The 15,390-nt window shown below is 43.2% G+C and overlaps 1 protein-coding gene across 3 annotated transcripts in view; it reads right to left on the reverse strand.

The window, feature by feature from the left end:
- Nucleotides 1-589: 589 nt before the first annotated feature.
- LOC115458376 (interferon-stimulated 20 kDa exonuclease-like 2) overlaps nucleotides 590-15,390 on the reverse strand; it is a 42,073-nt gene continuing 27,272 nt past the window's right edge. For 2 of the 3 annotated variants that reach the window (XM_030188291.1, XM_030188290.1), the window contains 3 exons: nucleotides 10,929-10,982; nucleotides 9,712-9,900; nucleotides 590-842 (listed from right to left, as the gene is read on the reverse strand). In XM_030188291.1, coding sequence (XP_030044151.1) covers nucleotides 615-842; nucleotides 9,712-9,900; nucleotides 10,929-10,982 — 471 coding nt within the window. In that variant the 3' untranslated portion in view covers nucleotides 590-614. The remainder of the gene's footprint in view (nucleotides 843-9,711; nucleotides 9,901-10,928; nucleotides 10,983-15,390) is intronic. The other variant, XM_030188292.1, reaches the window with a different exon arrangement.

The following is a 15,390-nucleotide window of genomic DNA, read 5'->3' on the forward strand; positions in this document are numbered from 1 at the left end:
GGTACTGGTCCATTCAAACTGCCCTCCAGGTCAAATACACATACATAACCACACAGAGGCAATAGAAAGTATTCCGTGAGCCATGCTTTCCCAACTAGTTTAAAATCAGCTATACCAGTAGTTCCCAAACCTGATCCTAGAGGCACTCCAGCCAGTCAGGTTTTCGGGATATCCACAATGAATATTCATGAGAGATTTGCATGCACCAGATTGTGGTTTAATTCTTATACAGTGAATAGACTGAAATAAGGGGAGCTCGTAAGAGGAAGTAATGAATATTCATTGTGGATATCCTGAAAACTGGCTGGAGTGCCTCCAGGACCATGTTCGGGAACCACTGAGCTATACTATATGCTTGACATTTTCTGGCAACAAATTCCACAGCTTTATTGTGCGAGACTGTTTGACTGGATGAAGAACTGTTCCTTATTACCTTGATCCATCTCACTCCTGATTTTATAAGCCTATCATAATCCCTCAGCAATTTCTTGTCTAAGCGCTATAGAAATGATAAGTAGTAGTAGTCTAAGATTAAGAGCCCTAACTTGCTTAGCCTTTATTCATAAAGGAGAAATTCCACTCCATTTCTCATTCTGTTGCCCTCTGTACCTTTTCTAGTTCTCCATCTTCTCTGCCCCCTCCCCTGCAAGGGGCATGTACCTCTCCTCGTGATCTTTGTTCTCTTCAGCAGGAACAATGTGGCTTTCCTGGCTCTCTCGTTTCTCTGTGGCATCTGTCAAATCATGGGGCTTGCTACTGTTCTCCACCTCTTTGGCGGGCTCTTCATTTTCTACCTTCTCCTCTGCTCGACCTTCTGCTTCCTTGGCTCGTTTAGGGGAAGCCTATGAAACCAGAACAATTATTGTACCGTCAGCATACTAGTACACAATTAATACATGGCACCAGGGTACAGAGCAATATTTATTTTTCTTATTTTGATACTGTACATTGCTTTGCTATTATATTGAGGAAATGCGATTAAGTTTTAAGAAATCAAATCAAGATAGCTGGCGTGGGCTGGGCCAGCTTAATCTTTAGGTACACGGTGATCACATGGTAATGTGTGTGTGTGTGGGGGGGGGCAGTGCAACAAATAGTAGCTGCTGTCAAAGTAAAATAGAGCTACACAACTCAGTTTACCCTCTTACCGAGTGAGACCAGTTTTCAACTAGCATGGTAAATGATTTTGTATTTTATTTATTTATTTTTGTTACGTTTGTACCCCACGCTTTCCCACTCATGGCAGGCTCAATGCGGCTTACATGGGGCAATGGAGGGTTAAGTGACTTGCCCAGAGTCACAAGGAGCTTCCTGTGCCGGGAATCGAACTCAGTTCCTTAGTTCCCTAGGACCAAAGTCCACCACCCTAACCACTAGGCCACTCCTCCACTAAATTGCCCTCCTTGTATGTGTACCATGTATGAAAGAATTATGTGCAATTATACATTTCACAGAAAAACAAAAAGCACAAAAAGGCCTTCGGGAATGGAACAAGAGTCATTTAATCAAAGACCTGACACGGGCCATTTTGGCACTCATGCACCTGCGTCAGGGTGTCACCAGTGCTTTGGAACGACTGCTCAGTAGCTTTTCAATCTCTCGGGCTGCACTTATTGCAGTCAGCGTTATTGGCTCTCACTCTGTTTAAGTCTTTGTATTTCATATAAATCTGAATAACCATTCAGCTACTGCAGACTCAGCTTGCTGTCCTGAAGTGAGCTGAGGAGCCAATCTGATCCCTAAATGGTTATATGTGTTTATTTTATTGCACAATACAATGATCTACCTGGATTTTTTCAGTCTATGGAATAGAACGTGAATTAAGCGACTTGCTCAAGGACGAGCAGCACCCGATACAATGGGGCATTTCTATGATGTCACTGTCACAACTTCTAGTGAAACTAGTTCTAACAGGAACACATACTTAATATACACTGTACTGTGCAAAAATTATGCCTGGAATACCCTGCCGGTGGAGATGGTTGGGTCACAAATGTTGACAAAATTCAAAGGTACGTGAGATAAACACAGATAATCCCTATACAGACAGAGGAGGGAATTAAAGCAAAACTTAAATACCTTCATACTTAAACAAGGCACAGAGGGGTGTAACCTGCCTACAGCAACAGGTATAACCCTAAACTAAGGCACAGAGGGGTGTAAGCTGCATAAAGTCAGGTATAATTAGGCAGACTAGATGGACCATACAGGTCCTTATCTGCCGACATTTAATATGTTAAATGTTTCCTTCATCCATCACTGCCTACTACCATGGCAAAGAGTGGTCCCCTTCACTTTTTTCATCTTTCCCTGATCACCCCTTCATGCCGATTGTTATTGCCCAGGCTCATCTTTCCCTGATCACCCCTTCATGCCGATTGTTATTGCCCAGGCTCATCTTTCCTAAGAGGGTGGGGGGGAAATTACTTCTTAATGAATAAAAACAAGTTATTTACCTAGAGCAGGTGTTCCCCATGGACAGCATTATACAAGTTTTCACAAGTGGGTGAAGTCCTCTGATAAAGAAAGTTTCCACTAGCTGTACACCACCAAAGGCCTTCTAGCTCAACTGCACATATGCGTAAGTTCATGCACTATCAGCAAGTTCCTGAAGAGCAAATTGATGGGATGGGATGATACAAGAGAAACGGAAGGCGTGGTCCAAGCTGAAAGTAGCTATAAAAATGGCAAAAGAACTCTATGTAAAGAAAGTTAATAAAAGGAAAAGGAAATCAATACGGTTCTCCAAACAGGTGGCATTCAAGAAATACAGGAAGAACTCGAAATACGATTGGTGAAAGCAGAAGAAAAATGGCTAGAGATGTAAAGAGAGGTGATAAGTTTTTTTTTTCAGGTGTATTGGATAAGGGACGAAGACTAGAAATGGAATTGAGACTGAAAGATGCTGAGAAGCACTATGTGAGAAATGATGAGGATAAAGCAGGCATTCTTAACAAATGCTTCTGTTCTGTGTTGACTAAAGAAAATTCTGGAGAAAGACCTCAGCTGGCCGACAAATGTATATATGGGAACGGAGTAGATGTCACACCGCTCACGGAAGAGTGTTTACAAACAACTTGAAAAACACAGTGAACAAGCCATGGGACTGGAAAAGATCCATCCCAGGATACTGAGGGAATTCAGACATTTTAGTGGGTCGCCTCAAAGATTTGTTTAATAAATCCTTGGAGATGGGGAAGGTTCTATGGCCCATCTTCGCAAAAGTAGTAACAGAGAAGAAGTCAAACTACAAGTCAGTAAGCCTTACCTTGGTGGTTGGAAAAACAATGGAGGCTTTGCGGAAAGGAAAAAATAGTGAACTAACTGGAATTCAACCAGTTACAAGATTTGAGGCAATATGGATTTACCAAGGGAAAATCATGTCAAACAAATCTGATTTCTCTGACTGACTGACCTCAGAATTGGATTGAGGACATGCGCTACATGCAGTCAACCTGGATTTCAGAAAGCCTTTGACAAAATTACACATAGGAGGCTCATTAATAAACTTAGCAGACTAAAGTTAGGACCCAAAGTACTGTTGTGCACAAATTCATTGATTGACAGAAAGAGGCTGGTGGTAAATGGAATCTGCTAAGAGGAAAGGTTAGTGGGGTGCCTCAGGGATCAGTATTAGGGCCAGTTCTGCCCAATATATTTGTGGATGACATTGCTGGAAGGTTAGCAGGAGAAAGGACATAAGACAACAAAGCGGTCCAGAAAAAGGTAAGAAAATTGGTATGCAGCTTGCACCATGAGATGCACATTGGGAAGAATAATCAGAATCACAATTACCCGATGCTGGGGTTCACCTTAGGAGTCAGGACTCAAGAAAAAGATCTAGGTGTCACTGTAGACAACATGCTGAAATCTTCTGGCCAGTGTGCGGTGGTGGCCAAAAAAAAATAAAACAAGGAGAGAGTAATCCACCTAAGTGGATCAACACTAACTTCCACGTAAATATAACAGTACAGAGAGAGTGGGAAGTGGACCAATGACTCCAGGAGAACGGGAGATAAGATTTCAAAGAACCACTTTATTCAATGACTCGACACAGAAATTGTGTTTCGGCCACAGGCCTGCCTCAGGAGTCTTAGATGATCCTGTGGTTAAAAAGGAGATGGATCTCTGGTTTGAGTGGTCTTTGGTGATCCTTGTACTTCCAAAAAAAATATTGAGGTCGAGTGGTCTTGATAAAGACCTTTGTGATATTTTGCTGGCATAGCGTCTCGATATGATCTTTGTAATGATCATATCCTGAGGCAGGCCTGTGGCCGAAACACAGTTTCTGTGTCGAGTCATTGAATAAAGTGGTTCTTTGAAATCTTATCTCCCGTTCTCCTGGAGTCATTGGTCCCCCCCCCCCCCCCAAAAAAAAAAAAAAAACCAACAACAGGATGCTAGGAATTATTAGGAAAGGAATCCAAATTAGACCAAGAATATCATAATGCCGTATTGCTTCATGGTGCGACCTCACCTTAAGTATAGCGAAGATACATACCTGTAGCAGGTATTCTCCGACGACAGCAAGCTTTATATTCTCACAAGTGGGTGACGCCAATCCACACTGCCTGGTCCGGCATTTGCCATAGCTAAAAGACAGCTTCGTGGAGCGCAAGCCGAGCTCCACTGCGAATATGTGAGTGCCTTCCTGCCCATCGTGCGAACATGGTCGCGTCAGTTTAATACTATAGCAAAAAATAAAAAGTAAAAAGAACAAAGGAGCAACTCCAAGGGGAGTTGGGAGGGATTGTGAGAATATAAAGCCTGCTGTCCTCGGAGAATACATGCTACAGGTAAGTATCTTCGCTTTCTCCAAGTACAAGCAGGCTTCTATATTCTCACAAGTGGGGAATCCCTTGCATCCAGGCTCACCAAAAACAACAAACATTGGTCAACTGGGCCTCACAAAAGCGAGGACATAACACAGATTAACCTGAAACTATATACGATCTGAATGAGCGTGCAGCCTGGAACAGAATAAAATTGATCTAGGAGGGTGGAGCTGGATTCTAGATCCCAAACAGATTCTGCAACACTGCCCAAACCGACTGTCGCGTCGGGTATCCTGCTCAAGACAGTAATGAGATGTGAATGTTTGGACTGAAGACGTCACAGCCTTGCAAATTTCTTCAATGGAGGCTGACCTCAAATGGGCTACTGAAGCGGTCTCGGCACCCACCTTAGGAGCCGTGACATGACCCTCCAAGGTCAACCCAGCCTGGGCATAAGTGAAGGAAATTGAATCTGCCAGCCAAATTGAAATGGTGCATTTCCCAATGGCGACCCCCATCCTGTTGGGATCAAAAGAAACAAAAAGCTGGGCAAACTGTCTGTGGGGCTTTGTCCAATCCATGTAGTAGGGCAATGTTCTCTTGCAATCCAAGGTGTGCAAGTTGCTTTCGCCAGAATGGGCATGAGGTCAGGGAAAGAATGTTGGCAAGACAATTGACTGGTTCAGATGGAACTCAGACTACTACTACTACCCACCTTCGCCAGGAAATTAGGGTGCGTGCGGAGGACTACTCTATTGTGATGAAACTTATCCACCACTAGGGCCTGAAACTCACTGATCCTACGAGCTTAAGTAACAGCTACAATAAAAACAGCCTTCCAGGTCAAGTATTTCAGATGGCAGGAATTCAGTGGCTCAAAAGAAAATTTAATCAGCTGGGTGAGAACGACGTTGAGATCCCATGACAAGTGGTGGTTTGACAGGGGGCTTTGACAAAAGCAAACCTCTCATGAAGTGAACAATTAGAGGCTATCCAGAGATGGGCTTACCTTCTACACATTGATAAGTACTAATTGCACTAAGGTGAACCCTTACTGAGTTGGTCTAGAGACCAGCCTCTGACAAGTGTAGAAGATATTCAAGCAGGGTCAAGTAAGGGGATCTAGGGCCTTGCTCTCACACCAGATGGCAAACCACCTCCATTCACAAGAGTAACACCTCTTAGTGAAATCTTTCCTGGAAGCCAGCAAGAATCTGAAGACACCCTCCGAAAGACCCAAGAAGCAAATTCTAGGCTCTCAACATCCAAGCTGTGAGAGCCAGAGACTGGAGGTTGGGATGTAGAAGTGACCCCTCATGCTGTGTGATGAGAGTCGGAAAACACTCCAATCTCCACAATTCTGCGAAAGATAATTCCAGAAGGAGGAACCAAATCTGCTGCGGCCCGTTCTGCGTGATCAGAATCATGGTTCCACGGTCTTGCTTAAGTTTCAACAAAGTTTTTCCCACTAGAGGTATTGAGGATACGCATACAGAAGACCTGTTTCCTAACTGAGGAGGAAGATCTGACACTAGTCTGTTGTGGGCCTGAAGCCTGGAACAGAACTGAGGGACCTTGTAACTGATCCGAGTGACAAAAAGATCTGAGGAGGTGCCCCACACTCTGAAGATCTTGCAGGCTATGTCCCTATTGAGACACCACTCGTGAGGTTGCATTATCCTGCTCAACCTGTTGGACGAGGTATTGTTTTTGCATGCCAAATATGTGGCTCGAAGGAACATGCCATGTTGGCAAGCCCAATGCCACATTCGGATGGCCTCCTGAAACAGAGGGCGTGATCCAGTGGCCCCCTGCTTGTTGGTGTAATACATCGCAACCTATCTGTTTGGATGAGAACAATTGTGAGACAGCCGATCTCTGAAAGTCTTTAGCACGTTCCAGATCGCTCAAAGCTCCAGGAGGTTGATCTGAAGATTAGTTCCCTGTGAGGACCAAGTACCTTGAGTGTGAAGCCCATCTACATGAGCTCCCCATCCCAGGAGATGCGCATTCGTTGTCAGCACTTTTTGAGGCTAAGGAATTTGGAAAGGAAGTCCCAGAGTCAAACTGGATCGAACTGTCCACCAGTGAAGAGAGTGTACAAGCTTTGGGGACACTTGGATGACATCTTCTAGACTCCCCGTGGCTTGGTACCACTGAGGAGCCAGGGTCCATTGAGCTGATCTCATATGAAGACATGTCAGTGGGTGTAACATACACTGTGGAAGCCATGTGGCCCAACAATCTCAACATCTGCCAAGCTGTGACCCGCTGAGAGGTCTCCGTCTCGTCTCCGGGAAATAGGCTCGAACCCTCTGTGTGTTGAGCAGGTCTCCTATAAACTCCAATTGATGGACAGGGCAGAGATGGGACTTGGGGTAATTTAAAACTAACCCTAGTAGCTCGAGCACCTGAATAGTCATCTACATAGACTCCTCAGCACTCTCCGCTGAGGATGGCCACACCGCTACCAGGAATTTTTCTTCATACACCACTGCAGTCTGCTTGTTTTTAACACACCGTTGTAGTCTTCTTGCTTTTATCCCATTAATTTACACTTCATAACCACGTTAATTATACATATCCATGATTAGGTTTTTCCTATATTACATTGAATTATTATTCCTATTTCACTCTGTAGATATTCACACTATCATCATACCCCACTATAACACCATTACAGATATGGATTATTTCATTTTCATTATACTGGATTGTACATTCACACATTGCTCAACATCACTTTGGTATTATCACAATTCAGACCACTTTATGGAAAGTAAGGTCTCATTTTCCACATTCTTTTTTCAGAACAGCTCATGTTCTTTTCACAAGATGCATCATCAGCGATAAATGTGATCATCATCAAGTATACATACGCATCAAGGTTTGTTCATTTGGGTCTGATGGATGGTCCCAGGGGTCCTGCACAGCAGGAGGCCTTGAGGCAGATGGAGAACTACTCAATGCTTCACTTCTCGCAGTGTCTACAGGTCTAGTAGCAGCCATGCTTACCGACTCTCCTGATCCTGGGTGCAATGCTCAATGTCGATGCCGAGGAAGCGAACTTGGCTCCCAAAATCCTCTCTTGCTGAGCCTCTCGAGAAAACTTCTCCAAGCAGTCAGAGAACACAGTTGGCAGGGCTATGGTCAAGACACTGCAGACACCAAGAATGAGTATCCTTCGGTGAGATTGTTCGATTGTACTGGGTACAGCGCTTGAAGCCACTGGGAATCTTTGTGGACATGGACTTCATCAGAAAAATTAAACACGATGGTGCCTGAAAAAGGGGCATGGCATGGTAAAAAAAAAAAAAGAAAAAAAAAAAAAATGGGCCAGTTCCGGATGAAGTCAGGGCTTAAAAGCGGCCAGATGATGGAAAAACAATAAAACTTAAAACGGGGCAAAACTACGTAAAATAAAGGAAAGGTTAAAAAAACAAAACAAAAAAACCCAGTTCCTTCAAGAGCACCTTCTCCTCACGCAGAAAAAGAACCACCGAGGAGACCGCATTTGAGCGATGGGCGGGAAGGCGCATGCGCTCCACAAACCTGGCCTCCAACTGGTGGAAAAACAATTTACCCTTTTCACCATATAACTATGTACTGCCAAAAAGCCTCTAAACCAAGAGAGCACTACCCCACTTACTCTCAACTCAGATGAAAGAACAAAGGATTATGATCGACCAGATCAAATGCCAATGAGAGAGCGAACTGAATAATAGCGTTTTGCCCCTTGCTGAACAAAGATTTGCCATAAGCAATCAGAGCCCCTTGTACTGTTTCAGTAACACAGTAAGTGATGGCAAATAAAGACCTGAATGGTCCGTCCAGTCTGCCCAACAGTCACATTCTTAATTCAAGATTAAATCAACAATGAGCTTGAAATTATATATTTGATCATGGTCTTTCTTTGGTGTTTCTGGGACAGATAGAAGTATAAAAGACCAGGGGACACAATTAAATTACATAAAAAGGCATACCCTAGCGATCCAACCTAGATGCCTTAACCCAGCGGCATAACAAAACCAAAGCTAGAACTGAACATAATTTAACTCTTCCTCCTTACGATTCCCAATGTGCCTATCACACATTGACCTTTGCTCTATCACTACCTCACTCTATTTGTTCAAACCGGTATTGGCAATCGCCTCTACGGTACTATGTAAGCCACACTGAGCCTGCAAATAGGTGGGAAAATGTGGGATACAAATGTAACAAATAATAATAATACATGGAAATAGTTTTTAAAACAAACAGTTTGCAATGGGTGTTAGCGAACCTATAAGTCGCTTTTGTAATTGATTTCAATGGTGAGGAGGGTAAATGTCCAGATACGGTCAGCTGGGTATCCACCAGGGATTAGATCCAGGTTACTGCACAGGAACACACTATGATTACTTTGGAAGTAATCATAGTGTGTTCCCGTGCAGTAACCTTTGAGCAGATCACATGATTAGCATACACAGTGCAGGCCTTGTATTCAAAAGCAGTAACATCTCAAACTTAGAATGAAGACCTAGGGATAAAGTTACAGTACCCTAAATGTGTGGTCCCCTCTGTGTTCATCCTTTCCCTTGTCATTTCAATTAGCATCTGCCACTGAAGAGCATGACAAATACCACTGTTCCACTGGTTGCTAGTGTATAACACTGGCAAGTGAAAGAACCCCATTTAGTAAGATACATATTGTAGTATCTAACATTAGCCTAGGCAAATTCAAGCAATGTTCTGGAAAACCTTCAGATTTGCCCCTTCCTTTTCATCACTTATGCCTGCAACTGTTTGCCCTCACATTTTACTTTTTATCTTTTCATGTTTGGCTTAAACCCACTCTGCCCTGTGGCTTGTTAATGGATCTTTAATTTTGAGCCTGAGATCATTAATCTGGCCTGGGCTTGCCTGTTGTCTTTCATAGTGCTCTCTCCAAAATTACCTCCAGGGCATCCTCTGCTTTCCTCTTCATTCCAGCTTTCTCATTCTTCTCCTTAGATTGCTCGTCAATCACTAGTTTGCCTTCTTCATCGCTACTGCCATCTGCATTTCCCTTCTTCTCCCCATCACCCTCTGGCTCTCCTTCCACCTCAGCATCTGCCTCTGTAGTGGATTTCTTTGCCGTAGTTGGCTGGGAGTGGAAGAGAAAGCAGTTGAAAATTAGGCAACCTATAAAGCCTTTGGTTAGCTTTTCTAACTCAAAATGTTGCACCATGAACACACAGGATGGAAAAATCAATGTTATACTTGCAGTCTTATTTCCTGGACTATGTCCTATAAGGCCCTTCCCCCCATGCCCTATTGTGACTCCTACTGAATCTCCTCTACTTTATCCTAGTAACAGACTACAATTTTCCCCTATTTTTTTCTTCAATAACTGACAACCACATAAAAATGAAATACCTGGTCCGCAGATTCAATTATTACAATATTTACAGAGAGATTTGACACTTCAGCTAATTGGATACCTTTCCTGCTTATGCACAACAGATTCATCCCAATAGCTGGGTCTCAATATCTATGTTCTCTGGGTGGAATGATCTCATTGTTTTAGGATATATTATTAGGACTAGATACGGTTAGTTTATAAAACTGCACAGTTTTATTGTTTATATGCTATTTTATTGTAAAAACACCTTGGTGCAATAGTAAATGACGATATATTAAGAAATTTATAGAAATAACATTTTCACCTTCTTAATGCTTGGCTACTATATATATTTTTACTATTTATTCTAATTTCAACAACATGCCAAACATATCACAACACTATTGTAATTCTTTTGCCATACAATATTACTTCAAATACCAATGAAATCCCAAACCTATAATTCCCCCCCCCCCCCCCCAATCATCATACCATGGGAAGTCATGTCATTTCTACAAACTGCCATAAATCTAGCTAAGACGGCTATCAATTCTAATTACGATAAAAGGCATAAAAGGGTTGTACATATTCATAACCCAAGCTCCTCTCCGAGTATCTAGCCTCTAGATTTGGTGTCAATTTATTGGTGTTACAAAAGAAAAACTAGCCAAACGAGGAAGGCAAATTCCTGAGACAGTACGGATTAGCACTTAGTGTGCCCGCGTATCTCCCTATCCCACCTTCACGAACTGTCCAGATAAATTTATATACATCTTTTCTCTGTCTCTCACCAGGTTTCCTTCACTTTCAGCAACTTTCGAAGAAGACCTTTTCTTTTTGTTTGGCTGGGAAGAGAGGGAGCAGAATGTAGATTGTATGATTAGCTGTGATCGTATACATTTTCCTTCTGTGTCTATGCCACATGAGCTCCTGAATGGTGGAAGATAACTCCTACAAAATTACAATACCCCCCACTTTTCTTCATGACCCCAAATATACAAATTCCTGAAAAAAAAAATACGACGTTCCTTTCCCTCTTTCAATGAGAATCAGATGTCCTCCATCCCTTCCCTCCTCCCCCACTGACCAGAACGAAAATGGGAATGTGAACTTGCTACAGTCACTGTTTTGTTTCTTTTCCATGTCTAACATTTATACCCGGTGATGGTTATATACCTTTTCAATAAAGCTGAAAACATCACATTTCACACACAATTTGGTCAGTCAAGGAACTGCTTCTAGATTTATAGCACAAATTCCAAAAATACAGGATTTATTGGTCTTGGTTTCTGGATGGACTGCTCTCAATTACAGGGTGGATGTCTGCTATTCTGACAGAAACATTGCTTCTTTAAATACATGTGGTGGTAAGGAACATAAGACCACAAGGGTATTGTGACATGCTACATATCACCAGTGGTTCCCTACAGAGTCCCACAAATGGTTTAGCAGTATGGAGAAATTAGATCTTACCTGCTAACTTGCTTTCCTTTAGTCCCTCCGGACAGGCCCAGAAAGATACTGATGGGTTGTGCACTCCTTCCAGCAGGTGGAGATTGACAATTCTGACTCGCATGAGAGCCAATAAGAGCCCAGGCTAGCTAAAGTAAAATCCAGAATTAACATAACAAAGCAGGAAAGAAAGGATGAGAAGTAACTTCTGTGCAACTGGTAAAGCCAAATAGACAACAGGTGAAACCTTGCAGACACTGTAAATATATCTACCTATCTATATTTATCGTAAAGACCAAGGGTAAGGCAAGTATGTGGTTTTTTGTTTTTAAATAATGACAGACTACAAATGCTCAAAGCAGCTCAATGCCCACAAAACTAATACACATTACATTGCTCTTAAAGTATCAGACAGAAATGAATGCCCCCCCCCCCCCCCCCAAAAAAAAAATAATCACAGCACACGGAGGGTTCTGGGCTGGTCCAATCTGTAATGGTTAGAAAAAGGCGGCACTAAGAAGCACTCAGCCCACAATGCTGCTTGTCCTCTAGTAAGAGTGACTTTTTACCCCTTTTGGAATAGCTTTTCTGGATAGAAGGTAAGCAGATGCATCATCTCTCTTAGCCATCTTGAAATGGTAGGCTTAGACGCTTCTAAACCCTTGCGAGCACCTCCAGTGAACAGAAAAGGACGACCCGATTGTCTAAAATCCTCCGTAGTCTGCAAATAATGCTTAAGGACTCATTAAGTTTTCACAAACTCCATTGTTCTTCTGTCCCTATATCTCCCCTCAGCCGTCTCTTCTCCAAGCTGAAGAGCCCTAGACGCTTTAGCCTTTCCTCATTGGGAAGTTGTCCCATCCCATTTTCATTACCCTTCTCTGTACATTTTCTAATTCCAGTATATCTTTTTGAGATGCGGCGACTAGAATTGAACACAATATTCGAGGTGTGGTCGCACCATGGACCGATACAAAAGCATTATAACGTCCTTGCTTTTGTTTTCCACTCCTTTCCTAATAATACCTAACATTCTATTTGCTTTCTTAGCCGCCGCAGCACACTGGCAAAACTACTGGTTCAAATGAAACCTGGACAAAACCTTAGGAAGAAAAGAAGGAACAGGGAGCAAAATTACCCATTCCTTAGAAAGCTATTAAAAAAAAAAAAAAGTCAGGAAAACATCTAACTCCAACACTTGCCTAGCCAAGGCAATGGCAACTAACACCACCACTTTAAGCGTCAAATCTTTCAGAGAGCAAACCACCAAAGGTTCAAAAGGTGGCCTAGTAAGGGCTGAGAGAACTATATTGTGGTTCCAAGCAGGAAAAAAAAAATCGCTCTAGACAAAGCAACCTCGCACCTCGAAGGAAGCAAACAACATCTAGATGACTAGCCAAAGACTTCCCCTTTGATTCTACCTCGAAAACAAGACAATGCCAAAATCTGCACCTTAAGCGAAGCAACGGCCAAGCCTTTATCAAAACCTTCCTGTAAAAAACCTAAGATTTGGATCACCAATGCACGAAAAGGAGAAAAAGATGATCAGCACATCAATCCTCAAAAATACATCAAGTACAAATGTAATTCAGAGAAGCTGACCGACGTTGCGAACGAAGCATCTTAACTATGACTACTACTATTTATCATTTCTATAGTGCTACAAGGCATACACAGCGCTACCTCTCTTTGCTAACCGTGCCCTTTCAATAGCCAAGCCATAAGACAAAATCAAGTCAGATCTGGATGAACCAATGGCCCCTGAACTAGAAGGTCTAGAGAGTCCAGAAGATTTAGAGGGGAGTCGACTGTGAGATGTACAAAATCGGCATATCAAGGTCTGCAAGGCCAACTGGGTGCTACCAGAATTACTAGACCTGCGTGTCTCTCGATCCTTTGAATGAGCCGCCTTAAGAGGGGCCATGGAGGAAACATATAAAGAAGGAACAAAGGCCACGGCTGTAGAAGAGCATCTATGCCCTCTGCTTTGAAATCTTTCTGGCGACTGAAGATTCGAAGCACTTTGAAGTTGCGCGCTGTAGCCATCAGATATCCATAATTGGTAATCCTCACCGATTAACAATCGTCTGAAAAGCTGCTGCACTGAGCTCCCATTCTCCCGGGTCTAGTGCGTGACAACTGAGGAAGTCTGCCTGAACATTCGATGTCCCCGCTAAATGAGAAGCTGACATGTCCAAGAGATGAAGAGCCGCCCAAGATATGAGAACAGCCACTTCCTATTCTAGATAACGACTTCTTGTTCCTCCTTGATGATGCATGCCACTGCCATCGCATTGTCTGAGAACTCGAACAGGTCTGTGTTTGAGTAAATGACAGAATACCTCTAGAGCCAGACAAATTGCTCTTGTTTCCAAAAGATTGACTGAGGAGGACATCTCCTGGAACCAAAGACCCTGAGAAATATGTCCCAGAAAGTGAGCTCCCCAGCTCCCAAGACTGGCATCAGTTGTCACTATGACCCACTAAGGAGGGTCTAAGGAACTCCCTTGGCCAGATTTTGTGTCCGAAGCCACCAACCAAGACCACCTCGCTCTTGAGTCCTGAGAATCAATTTGGCAGTCAGAGAATCTGTCTGTGGAGACAAAAGGGCCTTCTGAAGAGGCCTCATATGTGATCTGGCCCAAGGAATTATCTTGACTGTCGCTGCCATGGATCTTAAGACCTGAAGATAATCTCTCGCACATGGTACCGGCTTGCAAAGAAGGGACTGTATCTGATCCAGACAATTCTGTTCTGAGGCAAAAATACTCGGCTTTGCATAGTGTCGAAGGAAACTTCAAGAAGTGAGAGTCTGAGACGGCACCAGACAACACGAGAGGGTTTACTACCCAACCAAGCCATTGAAGAAATTGAGCTACTCGCTCCATGACCTGCATTTTCCTGATATGATTTTCTTCTGTGTCCAGGTAAGGATGGACCAGAATGCCCTCTTTTCTGAGAGCCGCTGCTGCCGCCACCACCACCATTACCTTCGTAAAGGTACGAGGAGCCGTAGCAAGACCTAAAGGAAGATCTTGAAACTGTAAATGCTGGCCCAAAACTGCAAAACAAAAACCTTTGGTGCAAAGGGCGAATTAGATTATGCAGATAAGCCTCTGTCAAATCTAGAGCTGTCAGAAACACTCCTGATCGAACAACTACAATGACCAAACGCAGAGTTTCCATATGAAAACTGGTGACTTTGACCGCCTGAGATCCAAAATTAATCGAAAGGATCCCTCTTTCTTTGGAGCTACAAAGTAAATGGAATAGCGACCTGTTCTTATTTCTGAAGGAGGAACAGGACAGACTGCTCGTAAAGCAAGAAGCCTTTCCAGAGTGATCCTGACTGCTTCAGAATTTAGATGAGAACGACAAGGAGACTCTAGGAAAGCATCTGATAGCAGCCACACAAACTCTAAGGCTTACCCGTCGCGAATAACCTCAAGAACCTATTGATCAGAGGTAATTTGGGCCCACCTCAGATAAAACTGAGCTAACCAAGCTCCCAACTGGAAGAGGAGGTTGGGCCCAGAAGCCTTCATTGGGATGAACGAGCAGGGGACTGGAAGGAAGTACCTGTATCTCTACTTCTGCATCGGGCACCACTAAAGGATTGGAACCTTTGAAAATAGTGAGACTTTTGACGAGTAGCTACTCTGCCCGCCCGAAACAGATGAAAATCTCTGCCACATCCCCAACTGGAAAGAAGGTCGTGACTGGCCAGCCTAGGACGATCCTCAGGAAGACAAGGAGCTTTAGTATCCCCTAGTCTTAACTAATTTATTCAACTCGTCACCA

This window comes from Microcaecilia unicolor, chromosome 14, assembly GCF_901765095.1.
Source record: "Microcaecilia unicolor chromosome 14, aMicUni1.1, whole genome shotgun sequence".
NCBI classification, from domain to species: Eukaryota; Metazoa; Chordata; class Amphibia; order Gymnophiona; family Siphonopidae; genus Microcaecilia; species Microcaecilia unicolor.